Source organism: Camellia sinensis, chromosome 10 (genome assembly GCF_055761805.1).
Source record: "Camellia sinensis isolate YWXY chromosome 10, ASM5576180v1, whole genome shotgun sequence".
NCBI lineage: Eukaryota > Viridiplantae > Streptophyta > Magnoliopsida > Ericales > Theaceae > Camellia > Camellia sinensis.
In genome coordinates, this window is record NC_138970.1 from 122,986,399 (window position 1) to 123,003,494 (window position 17,096).

Here is a 17,096-nt window from a genome sequence, read left to right on the forward strand (position 1 = left end):
CGGGTTGCATGGTTAGGAGTTGATAAGGCAAGAGGTGGGTTGTTTGGTGATTTTGCAACTTCTTTTGACCAACTTTGATGGCACCTTAAGACGACTATGAGAACGAATCCGGGAAATGTGTTTGAATTAGATGTGGATGAAAGTAGTGGGTGTTTTTGGAGGTTGTTTGTGGCATTTCATGGATGTTTGTATGGCTTTCAATTTTGTCGTCCGTTGTTGTTTGTTGATGGTACATTCTTGAAGGGGAGTTACATGGGGCATTTGCTTGCAGCAACATCAAAGGATGGTAATCAAGGTATGTATTTATTTGCAGTTAGTATAGATTTGGTTTGTCAGTGTGTTATTGTATTGTGAGTCTGTTAATTTTTGTAGTTTCATGTTATTTTGTTTGCAGGTCTGTTTCCTTTGGCTTTTACGATTGTTAACGCTGAAAATCAAGATAGTTGAATGTGGTTCTTAAGTCAGTTGTTAAAGGGTGTTGGTTCAGGCCAGAGATTGATCTTTGTGTTAGACCGTCAACATGGATTGCTAGATGCTCTTTCAATGGTTTTTCCCAATGCACATAATGCGTATTACTTGAATCATTTGAAGAGAAATTTGATTGACAAATTGGTGGGACTTCGTACTAACTATAAGCTGAGTTTGATGAAAATATTAGTTAAATGTGCTTATGCGCCAACAGTTGCTTCTTTCCAACATTATATGGAGAAATTGAGGAGTATTGCTGGGAATGGTAGAGTTGATAGTATGTTGGATGGTTTGCAAAATGACAAGTGGGCGAATGCATTTTTTAGAAGGAAATGATATGGTGAGATGCTATCTAATGTTGCCGAGTCTTACAATAATTGGATTGGTGGGGCCCGTGAGTTGCCTATTACTTGTATGGTTGATATGATTAGGGTTCAAATCATGACTCAATTGTCGAATAGAAGAGCTGAATCTAAAAGATGGACTACGAAATTGTGTCCAGTTATGGAAAAGAAGTTGGTGGACTCTTTGGAGCTAGCTAAGTCTTGGGATGTGATTGTTGCTAGTGATATTGTGCTTGAGGTTCATTCTTCTATTTCTTTTTATGTTGATATTAGTAGACATACTTGTTCTTGCCATGAATGGCAATTGAATTGTTTTCCTTGTTGTCAAGCTGTGCATGCTTTGCGTAATAGTGGTAGAGATGTGTATGATTTCATTGATCCCTTTATTCATGTAGATTGTTTTAGAGAGTCAAACAAGGAATCTGTTTATCCAGTGCCTTTAAGTGAGAGATTTGACTTTGATGGTGTCGGTAGTTCAATTATCAAACCTCCTATAACAAAGAAGCAGCCCGGGCGAAACAAGAAGAAGATGATACCTTCTAGGGGTGAGAATGTGAATCAAATCAAGTGTGGGAGGTGCTTGAAATATGGGAATCACAATAAGAAGACGTGCAAGGCTGCTATTTGAGGCCACAATCTATTCTTTTGGATTTGTATTTGAATTTGAGGAATTATGATAATAAAAAATGTGATACTTGGCATTATGGAAGTAATGAATAAAGTTGGTTGAATTGTTTTTTGTTTTTTGATGTGTTCTTTAGTTATAGAAGTTGTTTTGTAACAGTCTTGTTTTGTTTTTTATTTTTATTTTTTTTGTGGGTTTGGTTGGTTTTATTTTTATGGAATGCTGAGAAGGTTGTTAAAAATTTCTTATTGAAACTATATAATATTGAAATGTAGTTTTACTACACGATTCATTTATTTCATATTTCATAGCGACAAAACTGTAAAATTTTACAGTTTTATTTTCAATTTTGAAGTGTAGTTCATCTATTTGTTGAGTCATGAAATTGGATGCATAATTGTGTAGCATAATTTTTGTTTGAATAATGAAACTGCATAATTTTGCAATTTTAAGAATTATTAGAAACAACCTGATGAAACTGCATAATTTTGCAGTTTGAAGAATTATTAGAAACAAGCTTTACTATATGAAAATATATGCAACCACAAACAAGTACACAAACAATCAGAAGAACAGCCACAATAATAATAACAAGAAGAAGAGCAACAACAACACCAATGACAACAATCATTTTCACCATAATAACCAGAAGAAGATTATTCCCCAAAGTATATAAAGTACTTGTCACATGTTAAAAAAAAAAAAAAAAAGTACAAAGACATGTTCACTTGAATATTTGTATTGTCAAGAAGTTTGTTCATTGTTTCTATGGTTTGGTATGTTTTGTCAACATTTGGTAGTGCTCGAGTTTCCAAGATCGGTTCTCATCATTGAGGAATTGACTGATGATTTCTGCTCGAAATTTGACCCACTCAGTTGGTCGAAGTGATTTTTGCACAGGTTGCCAGTTGATATATTGGTTGATAACATTGCAGACGGCGATTGCACAATCATTCCTGCAAAGTTTTAGATGAAGTTAATTAGTTAGGTAAAACTGCAAAATTTAGCATATTGGAAGATTAGTTTATTGATTTTGTATCTTACAAGTGTGGGGTTTGTTGTGGGCATTCATCAATTGATGCAATTACTGTTTCGCACTCTTGAGATGATAACATGTTTCCTTGATTGCTGAGTAATGCTTTATTCTATCTCAGTTGATGTTGTTGCTACAAAATAGTTAGTGGGTGTTTTTGTTAGTTATAGTGATGAGTTGAGATGTTTTTTAAAGAAATGGAACTAAGTAGGAAATTTTATTTAACTTACAATTTCTTTGCAATTTCAAAGTGCTTGATGTGGCAATCTTTTGCCGGTCTCAAAGAGTCATAGTGTCTTCATATCCCATTAACATTGTCAAAGACCACAATTGTCCAATGGTTGTCGTGGTTGATTGGGAAATGGATATATCTGTTTTTCATTGCTTCTGGAAAATGGTTGTCCATCATTTTTTCTCTCAGTGCTTGATCTTGGTTTTGTAGTGGAGTCTGTAAGTTATATATATGTTTGAAATATGTTATAAAACTATGTAGTAAGACATGTTAAGAAAGTAGAAAATCTTGCAGTTTGAATAATATTGAAAGCTATGTTAAGTTTTGCTTACATTGATGAGTGTTGAGAAAATGTAAGATCTTCCCGTGTATGGATTTCTTGCAAAGGCTAGATCATTCTTCTTAAATTCTTCAATGGTTGGTTGGAGTGCCAATTTCATTTTTGAGAAGATATCAATAACCTGAAACATGTTAGATATGAGAATGTGTTAGGTTTGTGGAATAGGTTATTGAATATGAACAGAAACTGTAAAATTATGCAGTTGGAGACCTACATTCCCATATAAGGGTTCCCTGTTGGTCAATTTACATATATCTGAAAAGTATACGCAATTTTCATCTTTGCTGCCAGACCATACACAAGCACTTGATTGTGTGTTGTTGATGAGTTGAATTTGGTCTTGGTCTTTTTTGGATAGGCTATGCCAAACCTTGTTTGTTTTGCGGCATGAAATGGCGAGTGGCTTGTTTTGGATTGATTCTTCCTTGAAATCATCATCACTTTCCAATACTTGAAGTTGTGTCTTCTCTTGATTGGCATCCTCTTTTGGGTTGGTTTCAGCAGCAACTACTTTCTGTTGGCCAATATCTTCTTGCATCTTTTCTTTCTGCTGTTGTTTTGCTTCATGAGCACCCTCTTTTTGCTCAGGTTCAGTAGGAGGTTCTGTCTCTGTTTCGATTTCTTCTTTTTTCTTTTCATTCTTCTTCTCTTTTTCTTTATCGGTACCCTCTGTTGGTTTGGGTACATCAGCAGCGGTTTGTGTCTTGTTCCTTGTATCTTTTTTGGCTTTTGTCATTGGTTGGTATTCAAAATCTGGGTCATGTGCTTGTTTTCTTGACTTTTGTTTGATTCTCTTGACCATTGATCTTTGTTGGGGGCTGCCAGTTTTTTTGGTGGACATTTCCTTCAATTGATTTTCTTTTTTACGCAATTCAGCCATGAATTTTTGTTCCATATCTTGCATTTGTGCTCTCATGGCTGATATGAGCTTGTCCTTGTCGTCCTCTTTGGTTGGTGTTTGTGCTTGGTCATGACCTATAAAAATGTTGGATTGTGTTTTGGTTAGTTTAATTAAATTTTACAGTTTGCTTTAGTATTAGACAATAGTTTACCTTGTGCATGAAATATGTCAGATTTCTCTTGGAGTTCTTCTTGTTGGTTTGTCAGTTCTTGTTCATTGACTTCTTGTTGTTGGTTTGTTTGTTGTTCTTCTTGTTCTTGTTGTTGGTCTTCTTCTTCATCAGTGTCTTCTTGTTGATCACATTTTGCTTCTTGTCTTTCTTCTACTTCATCATTGTCTTGTTTGTAACGCCCTCAAAATAAACCCATAAATCATGCATTCACGACATCCATAAATGTAAGAGAAATAAACATATTTCTATTCATTAGAGTGTTTAATCCAAAAGTATTACATGTTGACAACAAAAGTAAATGCCCCACGGGCTTACAACTTTCCAAGCCAACACTTGGTTACAAAAGAAAGAGTACTAACTCTATGCAAAATAAGCCCTTGGCTTGATATACATGTAATACACAAAAATAAACAAAAGAATCTTCAACTCCCACAACCATCCAAGCTATGACCCCGGAGGCGGCATACTACCTGAACCTGAAAATGATGTCCCATATAGGGTGAGCCAACGCCCAGTAGAGATATGCTAAACATAATATGAGCAATAACTAAAACATTAGCATTCGATAAATGTTTAACTAACATAGATCAATTTATATCCCATTTCAATTACATGACAAATGTGTCCATGTTTCATTTCACTTCCCATTTCTTATCCAATTTCTTAATTCATAACTATGGCTCAGAACCTGGCCAAACAATTTAAATGAGATTACATCTCATATCAACAGTACTTTCATTTCACTTGAGATAACAACTCAAATTAAACACTTCCTACTTCACAATAGATACACATAATTGCTGTATCAATCTCAAACAAAACACTTCTATACTTCATATATGATACACAGATTTGTTGTATCAACACTTCAATAGATACACATATTTGCTGTATCGATGGAGTCCACCCCCTATCTCCTCCCAAACAATATCCGATTTAGGAGTCCATCCCCTATCTTCCCCTAAACCGTGGAGTACATCCGCTATCTCCTCCCACACAGTACAATGTATATAAACACATATCATATACATAATCAATCAATACATAAATTTGATGTATTATTCTAACCGTCATATTCGATGACATATTCAATTGATTAGTTCTAGTTTACCTAATCATCATGCATTGTCTATAACAATCAAGACTATCCTCCACCGATAGCCCAAAGCAATTATTTCTAAATAGAAAGTAATTACATCAACAGACAATTTATCAACAATTTTCAAAGGTGGGTGATTAATAAATCCAACTCCACTATTCCATCTCATATCATACCAATTTCATTATTTCCAACTCAATTTCATGATTCCATGATAAATGTCATTAATTACACTAATGATCCAAATATGCCCAAACATGGCCTTTTCCCCATTTTTCCCAATACTGGCCCAAAGGTTCAAATATCATCAACAACATCAATAATCTCTTTTTAAGACCCCAAATATATATATATATATATATATATGAGTCAAAAGACAAAACCCCTCCTTTTCAATATAACACATTACAAACCCTAACTTCCCAAACCAAATCATTTATACAAAAAGCCCTACATTTAGGTTAAAGATCATAAAGATGAGTAGGAATCCCTACCTCAAGAGATGAAACCAATGGGATGATGGAGAAATCTCGAAATGCTCCAAACCAAGAAATTTTCGGATGGATAGGTGGCTCTCAACAAGCTCTACACTTTTTACAAAGACACTAAAAGAGTGGATCACTCTAACTAGATCAAACCCTAGAGATAAGGTAGATTCTAGAGAGAGGAGCTCTCAAAAGAGGTTTTTAGAAAGTAAGAGAGAGAGTGTGAAAGTGAAAAAGTGATCTAAAAAGACCCAGCTGATGTCTGATATGCGTATTACCCGTTCGAGTAGATAATAGGATGCTTGAGCGTCAAGCACAAAAACTGGACCCGCTCGAGCGTAGATTTCCCCTTCCAGTACTTTTACAGACAATGAACTACCCGCTCGAGTGCCAAGATACCCGCTCGAGCGTGAAAAACACACCTGTAGAAGTTTTATAGAGGCACGAAATACTGAGAGTGTGTAAACCCCGCTCGAGCGCAATAAGACCCGCTCGAGCGGACAACCAAAAAAATCAAACTCCACTCGAGCGCAAAGGGACCCGCTCGAGCGTACTACCAAAATTTTGGGCAACAAGAAATGGGACAAAAGCTCAACCAACCTGTTTGAAACACGCCCAATACATCCTAAAACTCAAACACACGGAATTAAAGGATAACAACAAGATATACAACCACCAACTCCATGGAACCTAAGTCCGGAATACAACAATCAATGGAAGGGAAACCGGGATCGCTATAAGTGTTGTTCATCAGTTTCTTCTTATTCTTCTTCTTCTTCATCAGCTTCTTCTTCATCAGTCACTTGTTTTTTTTCATCATCACTCTCTTCTTCTTGTTCATCACTTTCTGGTTCTTCTTGTGGTTTTTGCTTTCTTTTCATTTTTTGTTGTTGTTCTTCTTATTCTGATTCTGATTCTGATTGATGTTCTTCTTCGAGAAAGTCATCCTCATCACTGTCTAGAAGTCTTTTTTTTTTGTTGCTTTTGTTTTTTTTTTGCTTATTGTCCTCATGTTTCTTTGCTGAAGAGTCTGTTGATGTGCTTTGATTAATATGCAATAACTGTATTTCTTGTTCAGTTGGGGTTAAAGCACTTTGGTTAACCTGCATTGGAACAATGTGGCATATATCAGTAATCATAAGATGAGTTGTACTGTGAGTAATGTGGGTTAAGTGTCGAAATATGTTTCTTGAAACTGAAAAATTTTACAGTTTCATAATATGAGTGATGTGAAATAGATTTGTGCGTTTAAACTGTAAACTTTTGCAATTTCATAACATGAGTGATGTTAAATAAGTGTGTGTTTTGAAACTGCAAACTTTTACAGTTTCATAATATGATTTGTACTGTGAATAATGTGAGTCAAGTGTTGAATATATGTTGTTTGAAACTGAAGAATTTGACAGTTTCATAATATGATTTTTACTATAAATACTGTGAAAGAAGTGTTGAATAAATTTGTGCTATGATAGTATAGAAGAGTTTGAATAACTTTTCAAAGTGAGCAAGGCTGATGTGTTTCCACTTGGAGTACATTTTGCCAAAGTTCCATTTCATAAACCTTGGGAAACCTTCTTTGTTGAATAGTCAGAGGAGTTTACTGTGCTCACAGTACCAGTACTGCAAAAAAAAATTGAAATATGTTAGATAGTTAGAAATAGGTGGATGTCTGATATTTTTGTGTGAAGTAGTTGAGTAATGTGTTTACCAAGAGTAATATGATGCATCCAGTGACATGCCTTGGGTTGTTGTTTGCGTTTGCCATTGAATTCATCAGTGTGTCTTTGATTACCTCAATCCAGTTGTACTTCTTGATGTCGTTGAGATTGTCAACATAGTTGAGGAAACTCCAACTGAGTGTATGGCCTGTTGTAGGCATGAGAAGTTTCAAGCACAAGTAAAGGGTGATGACCCTTGCAAGATCTTGATGATCATTGGTTGATTTTTCTTTTTTTGTTTGTTGAAACATTTTGGTCAAAGACTTGCGATCCAATCTCTTTACTGATTTGCATCTTCGTTTGTAAAATGAAAACTCAAAATCCTTTGGTCTTGCATAGGATTTGGTGGTGATGCTGTCTTTTCCACAGTCGATACCAAAAATGAGCTTGACATCACTGTTTCTGAGTTTCATTTCCTTTTTGCCAAGTATAAATGCTCTTTTTCTTTTATTGTAGAGTATTGTCATTTCTGCTGCAATGGAATTGTAGCATCTGCACCAAGAGGCCTTCAGTTGTGCTGAGGATAGAGCATTTATAATGGGCCAAAAAGGGATTTTTCCCAGCTCTGTCTGGTAGGCTTTTGTGAATTTGACCTCCTTCAACAATTTGATTACTGTTCCGATGTTGGAACAATAATTAAATTGTTGGACTCTCTTTGCAGGGACTGTTGCTTTTTTCCCTTTTGATGCCTTGGTTTTTGTTTTGGGAGTTGATTGGCTTTCTTGAAGCTTTCTTTTTTTGGTTGGAGAAGCTTCTTGTTTTTTTGTTGGCTTTTTTTTGTTTGTTTTTGTTGTGGTTGGAGGTGTGGTTGGTGTTTGTTGTGTGGGTGGGGTCTGTGGTGTAGCTCTTGGGGCTTTTCTTGTAGGTAGTGTGGTTGTTTTGTGGGTTTTTTGGTGGGGTCTGTGGTGTTTGGTTGTTTTTGATTGTGGTGGTTGGGTTTTTTGTGGAGGGGAAGATGTTGGTGGCATTTCAGTGGATACAGGAGAAGGATTTTCAAAAGGGGAGATACTTAAATCCCTGATTGGATTTTGGGCATATGGGTTTGTTTCTTTCAATATCTTCCGACAGCTATTTCTATAAAAATGAAAGCGATAGCAGGGTATGAGTAATATAGTGACAAAATTGTATAATTTTGAAGTTTTATATGTAGTTTAATATGAAGTTATATGTATTTGTTGGTAACAGTTACGAAACTGTATAATTTGACAGTTTGATTTGTACTTTATAATAAGTTACCTATTTGTTTTGAGTAGTGATTAAACTGTGTAATTTTACAGTTTCATTTGCAGTTTGAATAAATTTAGATATGTTACTTGTAGAGTGATGAAATGAAACTGTATGATGTTGCAATTTTTATAAACAGTATCAACAATAAGAACAACCCATTGTATTTTGTAAACAGCAACAATAACAACGAGAAGATTAAGTATTCAACAATAATAATAAGAAAAGCCAATATTGAACAATAAGAATAAGAATAAGGTGTTGAATGTGTAAAAACAGGGATTTATGTGTAAAAATAGTGGATTAGAATGTTTAAAAACAGGGGACTAGAATGTTTTAAAATAGGGGATTATATATAAAAGAGGGTTTATACATTTTGAAGTATGTAAAATGTGTATATACGAAATATGAAAGAATAATGTATAAATTTGAATGAAAAATAATAAATAGGTGAAGAGAGATGCTACTTTTTTTCCCTATTTCTGTGAATCGGAAGTCAGGAACTATGAAATTTCTTCAGAGTGGTAATGGTTCTTTGTGTTGTTGAGAGTCACCGATTGGAGAATATGAACGGCTTGGTGTTGTGTTTAAAGATGAACGACTTGGTGTTGTGTTTAAAGATGAACGACTTGGTGTTGTGTTTAAAGATGAACGGTTTCGTTTTGTGGTTAGGGTAGGGTTTTAGAGGCAATGGAGTCGAATGGAGGAGAGATGTAGGACTGAGAATGCGATTTCGAGCGGCGGAGATGTAACAGTGTACTGATTAGAATGAGATGATCGTGGGTGATGAAGATGAACGGTTTCGTTTTGTGGTTAGGGTAGGGTTTCAGAGGGAATGGAGTCGAACGGAGGAGAGATGGAGGACTGAGAATTCAATTTCGAGCGGCGGAGATGTGACAGTGTACTGATCAGACTGAGATGATCGTGGGTGATGGTTGCGCGCGTGTAGATTGGATGATATATTGTGGGTATTTTCGTCTTATTGATAATTTGAGGACTTAATGGAGTATTAAATTTGTTTTGGGCCTAAATGGGGTATGATATGTTGGGCTTGGACCTTTGGGTCAGTTCCTTTTTTTTCTTCTTGTTTTAACTCTTAATATTTGTAATTTTTCTCAATTTACTTTGAAGATCAATTTTTATCAAATTTTTGAACCCAAAACTCAAAATGCAAACCCAAACCCAAAATCCAAAACCCAAATTCTAACTCTCCTATTTTTTCATCTTCGAATTCATCTTATACTTCCACTACGGATTCACCGCCCCTCTCTACTCCTACCTCTACTGTCTCTTTTCTCTTTCCCCTGCATTTGTCATCCTAACCCTGTACTATAACCATTGTTCATATCCAAACACATCTTTTTTTGGTAAGTATTTTCATAATATGTTTTTTGAAAAATTTCCAAAACTGGTTTTGTGGAAAAAATAAAAACACTAATTATTTTCATATGATTCTCTTGTTTCTAATCATTCAAATATATATATATATATATGTATATTTAAAAAAAAAAAGGTTTTGAAACTCAAACTAAACATGAATGGTTTGGGTCTTAAATTTTTAATATAATTTATTTTTATCCAACATGTCTACCAACGTGGCATTTTTTCATCCAAAATTGGATGATACTTTGTTTTTAAATTGCGAAAAATTACAAACATCAAGAGTCAAAATAGAGAAAAAAAATATATTTTAAGTGCTAAAGTGGGAAAATGTTAAAACCTAAGGGGGCAAAATATAATTTATCTATTTTTATGTCACATGACTGTCGATGTAACGCTACGTGGCATTTTTCGTCCAAAATTGGCCGGAAGTTTGCTTTGAAAATAAATTGGGAGAAATTATAAACATTAAGTGCTAAAGTAGGGAAACTATATATATATATATATATTTAGTTTTTTATCCAAGGTATCTTCCACTGAGCCCAACCAAATTTCCTCTTTTGAGTCACATTATCTCTCTATTTTTGTACATTTTTTTTCAAAAAAAAAAAAAAAGTCAAAAAAAAAAAAAACTAACTTTTAACCTACTTCTCAAAACAACCTTTTATAAACATAAACATAAACATTTCTAATAATGTTATGTTTCTTAATAACCAAGATACTTGATTTTTTTTCTTTTAGATTTTTTATTTAAATTTTGAGTTCACAATCCCATTTTTAAAATGCTTTACTTCTCTACACTTCTTTTTTCTCCAAACATAAAACATTGGTAGTATTTTCAAATTTTTTTTTCTTCTCTCCGCCTTTTTTTTTTTTTTCTCTTTCAAAATATAATTTTCAGCAAAGTAGATGAACTGAAACATATGATAATAACGCCCGATTAAATCGTCTGATCCGGACCGACCCAAAAGGAAACGGGTGATTTCAAAAGAAAATACGATCGGCTGTGGTTGTATAATTTCTGATCTCATGGGTTTACAATCGAAAATAGTTTTCTACATTCTGCACCCGCTGAACTCGACCTGTCCAAATTAATATTATATAACTTTTTTTTTTAATCTATTCTCCAGGTATCATCCATTAGTCTTATGATGTATCCCATTGACCTTGATAGATGTATCCCATTTTTTGACTCTTGACACTATGTTTCCCACTTTCCCATAACCTCTCACCATCTCTCTCTTACACATAATCTTTAACATTTTATTTTAAAAATTTAAAAACCCTAAATCAATAAAGAACCCATTTTTCCATATCCTCCACTTTTCCACATTCTTATTTCAAACCCTAAAATCAACACAGAAAAGTGACTGCCCATAAAAATATTATGTAAATGATGGGATTCCCTCTCACTTTTTTTTTCTTATCCCCATCAATCTTCTCTTTCTTTTTCATTTGTTTTTCTTGGTCAGAGATTTCCCCTCCTTAGCAAGGTACATGAACTAAAGGCATGCTTTCATCAACTTTAATGTCTCTCTATCTCTCTCTAACTCCTAGAGAGAGAAAGTCCATATCGCCCTCTATGGAATCAGAAAACAAAATCCAATCTATACATTTTTTTAGTCTCCTTTTAATCTCATTTCTTTTCCCTCTTTAAAGCTTATAACAGATTGCAATAAAAACATAAATACACACACAACAAATGCAACAATTTAAACAGTTGTAAAACAATTAAGTAAAAATAAATTACAACGGTATAAAACTTGAAGGGATAGATAAGTGGTTTGTATTTACCCAATCTCTCAGTCAATATTTAGCTTTTCCATCATCTCCAAGACACAAGACACCCAAATTTATATTTCCTCTCTGTATTGTGATCACAAAAATATAAATCAAGTGGTCCCACCACATGAGTATAGGAAACCAAATAACATATAATAAATTTTTTTAATACTTATCAAAAGATGCATAAAACCACATTTTGTTTTGGGAAATCCATGGGACACCACTTCTGGTATAACAGGTTTTGCAGCAATTCAACCAATACGCTAATAAGTGGGACAAATGCACCTGATGTGCGTACACTTCCTAGACCTGGTCCAAGATTGGCATAGCTGGGTTGTGATGGTGAGAGATGGCGAGTAGGGGTGGCAAGGGTTTGGGAGGAAAGAGAGGAGGAGCAGTGTTGAGAGGAGAGAGTAGAGGAGCGGCGAGAGGTGTCACGCCCCCACATTTTATTACTCAGATAACTTTACGAAAACCATTATTATAATACAATTTCAGTGATAACGACTGAAAGACCCAATTACTTCAGTAAAGCTAAATAAATGAAGATTCTCTCATTCGTATATGTAATGAATGCAACATGTAGCATAATTAAATAAATTGCCCGCAAGCTTACATCATTACATAAAAGAGAAAGTGTTCAACCCTTTTACAACAACGGCATTCTGCCAACAGATATAAGGCCTTGTGGCTAATAGATAAAGAAGATCCTCGATCTTGAAACACTTCTTGTCTTACACTTGAAAAAGAATTGGCAACATGGGATGAACATAAAGTCCAATAGGGATCCCAACATGATCCTGAACAATAACAATTTATAGATAACTATGATCATGAATGTGTAGACGCGCCCGTGGGCCTCATGCTACAGTTCGGACTCTCAAATTGTCACGGTTCTTAATCTGATCTCACAATGTGCGATGTGAGATTGATAAATCACCAAAGAGTCCAAATCTGGCAAATCGTTTTGGAAAACAGATTTTTAAGAAAGAAGTGCCAAACATGCACTGCTTTGCCAGATACAGAGTCGCCACCTAAATGTTTTATTTTTAGAAAATTTAGAAAACCTTGACTCGTTGCCTAAGGCCACATGTCCGTCATTACCAAAATTGCCTCGGCTCGGGAACTTGGGTACGATTGGGGAAGGTCAGCTATGAGCACCTCCGCTCGCCCGATCAAAGATCGGCCACTACTAAACATGATATTTTGTTTTGAAAACATATGTGTTCTTATTTCAGTTAATTAGCTAGAATTTACTATGTGATGCGCAAGCAAAACAAGTATAGACTGGATTGCCTAAGTTGGAACAAAGCATCGTATATCCGTTTGTTTCAAAAAATGGATTGAAGTTTGCTACTCGCAAGTAGGCTAAAACACGGGTTTCGACGAATTATTCCAACTCAAGCAACCCAACCTTCACCCACAGGCATTCAGGTAGTTATATCATATAAGCATATAGCCTCATGGTAAGCATGCTGTCATGGTAGTCACTCACATACATGCAAGGATGCTAAAGCATAAACACTTACTGAGTACTCTAAGCCAAAACAGAAGCTATGTTAGAAATCCATGCATGATCCTAACTATGCTGAAATGCCTAATGCAACACTTGCAGGAATGCAACTACAATAGGCTCGGCTATTCTAAAGATGGCATGTGACATGCTACAACTAACAAGTATTCAACTCGGAATTGAAATACAATGCAGTTAGTATGATGCGCCGAGCCCGGTGCATGCAAGACAGATGAATGAATGCAAACATGTTATCATAAGTATGCTAATTGAAACATGCCCTAAACTAACCATCATAGGCTGGTAAATAAAAGGGAGAAAGACGTGGGGTTAGAAGACATACATCACACACACGCACACTTATTACAATTGTGCCCTCGCTCGGAGGGTCTGAAAAAGTAATACAAACCCAAATAAATAATTAACTACTCTAGCTAATTAAATATTACAAAACTTCTAATTAATTAACAAATTAAAGTCAGAAGGGAGGTGGCCGCAGCCCCGCCTTGGAATGATGGGATGATGCATGCTCGATTCGCCTCGCCGGGAAGCCCGTTGCCATGCCACTGTTGCCTCTACTTACACTGCCTTGTTCCTCTGAAAGTTATGAAAGTTTCCAGAACCCTTCTGAATCACTCCCTGAGTGTGGTGGGATGTCACCGACCAAGATAGAACATTACCGGCCATGGAAATGTGGCCATCGGCCAAAGATTGGATCACCGGCTTGACATTGATGGTTGGTCGGCAGTAAAAGTGGACGGCCGGCCATTTCTTCCTGCAGAATACTGGTTTTGCTGCAACAGAGGACAGACAGTGCATGGCATGGAATTTTCAAGACAGTGTGTGCATAGCCACCCTTCCTATCATGCTATGATCTCAAGGGATTATGGCCCTCGGTACTCGGGCCACAAATCACGCATTTCGACGCATGATGGCCAAAGGTACCAAGTTTGCAAATCAATGTAAATGCATGCAACAAAACAAATGGATGCTTCACGCCCTATCTTGTTGAGATCAAGGGCATCGGCGACCGAGAATTGAGACGTGTTTCATTACTTTAAGTATGAACACACCTCATTCCTCATGTTTAGTTTGACACCCCAAGCCAAACACAATGCAATGTATGTATGCGATATGGCTCAAGCATGTAAAATGGCTCAAGTATGCAACATGAGGCTAAGTTAGCAAAGCATGCCACATGTAATGCAAACTAAACATGCAAATGTGCAATATGCCAAGCATGCAAAATGCAATGTAGCAAACATGGAAAAATATGCAATGGAACTAGCATGTGACAACACACAATGAACCAAATATGCAACCAACATGCGACAAACAAGCAATGGTGGACTTAAACTGCAAAGGGCAGACCTCAGCCTTGCCATAAATAGTGGCCAAAAGTGATGGGTGAAGGCACCAAAATGCAAAGCAAACAAGCATGCTAATTAGCCTATCACCTAAACATGAAGAGGGAACTTTTAAACACATTCAAACGAGACTAACATGGACAAATGCCAAGCATGAAAATCTCTGAAAATGTGCAAGGGATGATGCCAAATCACCCAAACCATGCAAGTAAGGTATGCAATGAAGGCCAAAACTTGAGGCTAACAAAAGGGTTCAAGCCATGGTCATACCAACCCAGCCTCAAAGAGCCAAAATGACTTAAATCAGTCCTAAGGCAGACCAAAATAAGGCTAGGACATACATTGGATGGGGTCAAAACATGCTAAGAAATGGGCCCAAAACAAAGGGCATTCAAGGCCACAAAAGGGAGCATTCGACTACAACTATCACAACCAAACATGGCATGGATTATGTGATGAAAAACAGAGTTATAATATGCCAAAATGTGCCCCCAAAACCCACCTAGATGGCATCTAAATGACTTAAACAAAGAGGCATGCACAATGGCCCAAACATGGAGCATAAGACCACAACTCTTCAAGACATTGAAAGGGTGGTAGATGTAAGCATATAAGCATAAAACATGGACTGAAATAGCATGATAAGTGATTCCAAATCACTGAAATGGCTCAAGCAAAGCATGCTCATGACTCACACACTCAAAGCCTACAAGCTAGAATGCAAAGAAGCTACACAAAACATGGCAAACATGGCTAAGACAACGAAAGTCAGACCTCAAGCATGGTAAAACGTGACTAAAAACTTCACAAAGTTAAGCCAAAACATGTGAGCATGGTGGTCCAAATACAAGATGCATGTTATGACAATAAAGGGGATTACAGAGCAAGTGTATGATGCATGCAATGGACTATCAATCCGACCAAAAATAGAGGTATAATATGACCAAATAACACCCAAAAGCCTCTGAGATGGAGCTAAAACCAACTAAGCATGCATGCTACCTTTATGAGCCAAAAACACAAGCATATGAGACATAAGGGGAGAGGAGTGTCCCTCTCCTATACAAGACCTCAAAACCCCTTCACCACCATTAAAAATTCTCTAGATTTCAGTGGTGAGAAGGCCAACACACAAAAGTTCCCAAAGCTCAACAAAGAAGGCACAAAAAGGGGCCAAACAAGGCCTAAAAGGGGGAGGACAACCCCAAACACAAAAGTGACCTCAATGAAACATCTTAAGCATGAAAAATCAAAACTTTTATCAGTTATACATAAAGCTCAAAACAGCATGCAAGATAGGTTAAAAGCTAGTGCAAGAATGGGAAATATAAAGCAATATTGCTCACCCTTGAAGAACACTTCAAGAATAGCAACTCCAGCCCCCTCCTCTGATCAAAACCAGCTCAAAACTCTAAGAACAACCTCTCAACACCTTAACAACCCAAGTATGCTGTAACACTAGGTGTCTTAGTGCAAAACTAAGAACAAAACTCACTTTTGAACACTCTAACACACACAAATGTAGAGAGAGAGTGATACATATGACATATATATCTCTGATTTGCTGAACCTCTCTAATGGAAGGAGAGGCCTCCTTTTATAGAACAAAACAATGACCAAAGCTTCTTAGAGAAGTTAAGGCAAAGGGGTCAAGCTTCCTCAAGAAGCTAGACCAAAGGTCCAAGCTTTTTGGGGAAGCTAAGACAAAGGGTTCAACCTTCTAGAGGAAGCTAAGACAAAGGGTCTAAGCTTCTTCAAGAAGCTTAGAGCAAAAGGGTGCAAAGGGTGCAAGTCCTCCATACACGTGTATGGAGGACAAGTCCGTGCACTCTAGCTGGCACAGCTGGCATGCACAATGCCTGAAAAAGGCAAAAAGGAGGCACCGGCCAGGAAAAGAGACAATCGGCCAAATATCTGTGCTGACAGACCAAACAATTAGACGGTAGAAAGAAAGTAAGGCCGGTGGCTTTATGCCATGGCCGGTGGGTTTAAGGGATGGCTAACAAGCCACTTCCTACCCTCAGGTGCAAAAACCACAAGTCCTTGGTCCACAACCAAGTACAAAACAGTCAAGTCGAGAGATCTTAAGGCAAGGCGCGCAGCCGAGTCCTTCGGGATCTCAAAATGAACACGAACATGGATGATCACCGAGTGTTCAAACGATGACGTCCAAGTCTTGAGGACGGTCAAAAATGGGTTGTCTACAGAATGCTCCAACTCATACTATGTAAATAATGTGATAGTTTGTACTAAAGTATATTTACATAATCACTTTTCTCAAAATCATTCAATTTGTTCGACAATACAGATAGTTCACATTTCTTCTTGTTTTCCATTTCAACAATATTACATGACAAACGTTTTGTTTTTGAAATACATTAACAAAAGTTTCAATTTCCCACATTTACTT

The 17,096-nt window shown here is 36.5% G+C and overlaps 1 protein-coding gene across 1 annotated transcript; it reads left to right on the forward strand.

The window, feature by feature from the left end:
• The first annotated feature begins 813 nt into the window (after positions 1-813).
• LOC114282947 (uncharacterized) lies at positions 814-1,440 on the forward strand. The gene has a single exon (XM_028225742.2). The coding sequence runs from the start codon at positions 814-816 to the stop codon at positions 1,438-1,440; it is 627 nt and encodes a 208-aa protein (XP_028081543.1).
• The last annotated feature ends 15,656 nt before the right edge of the window (positions 1,441-17,096 follow it).

Bases quoted from the DNA above. Each gene is read 5' to 3' on its own strand.
- LOC114282947 (XM_028225742.2), top strand. From the start codon at position 814: ATGCTATCTAATGTTGCCGAGTCTTACAATAATTGGATTGGTGGGGCC.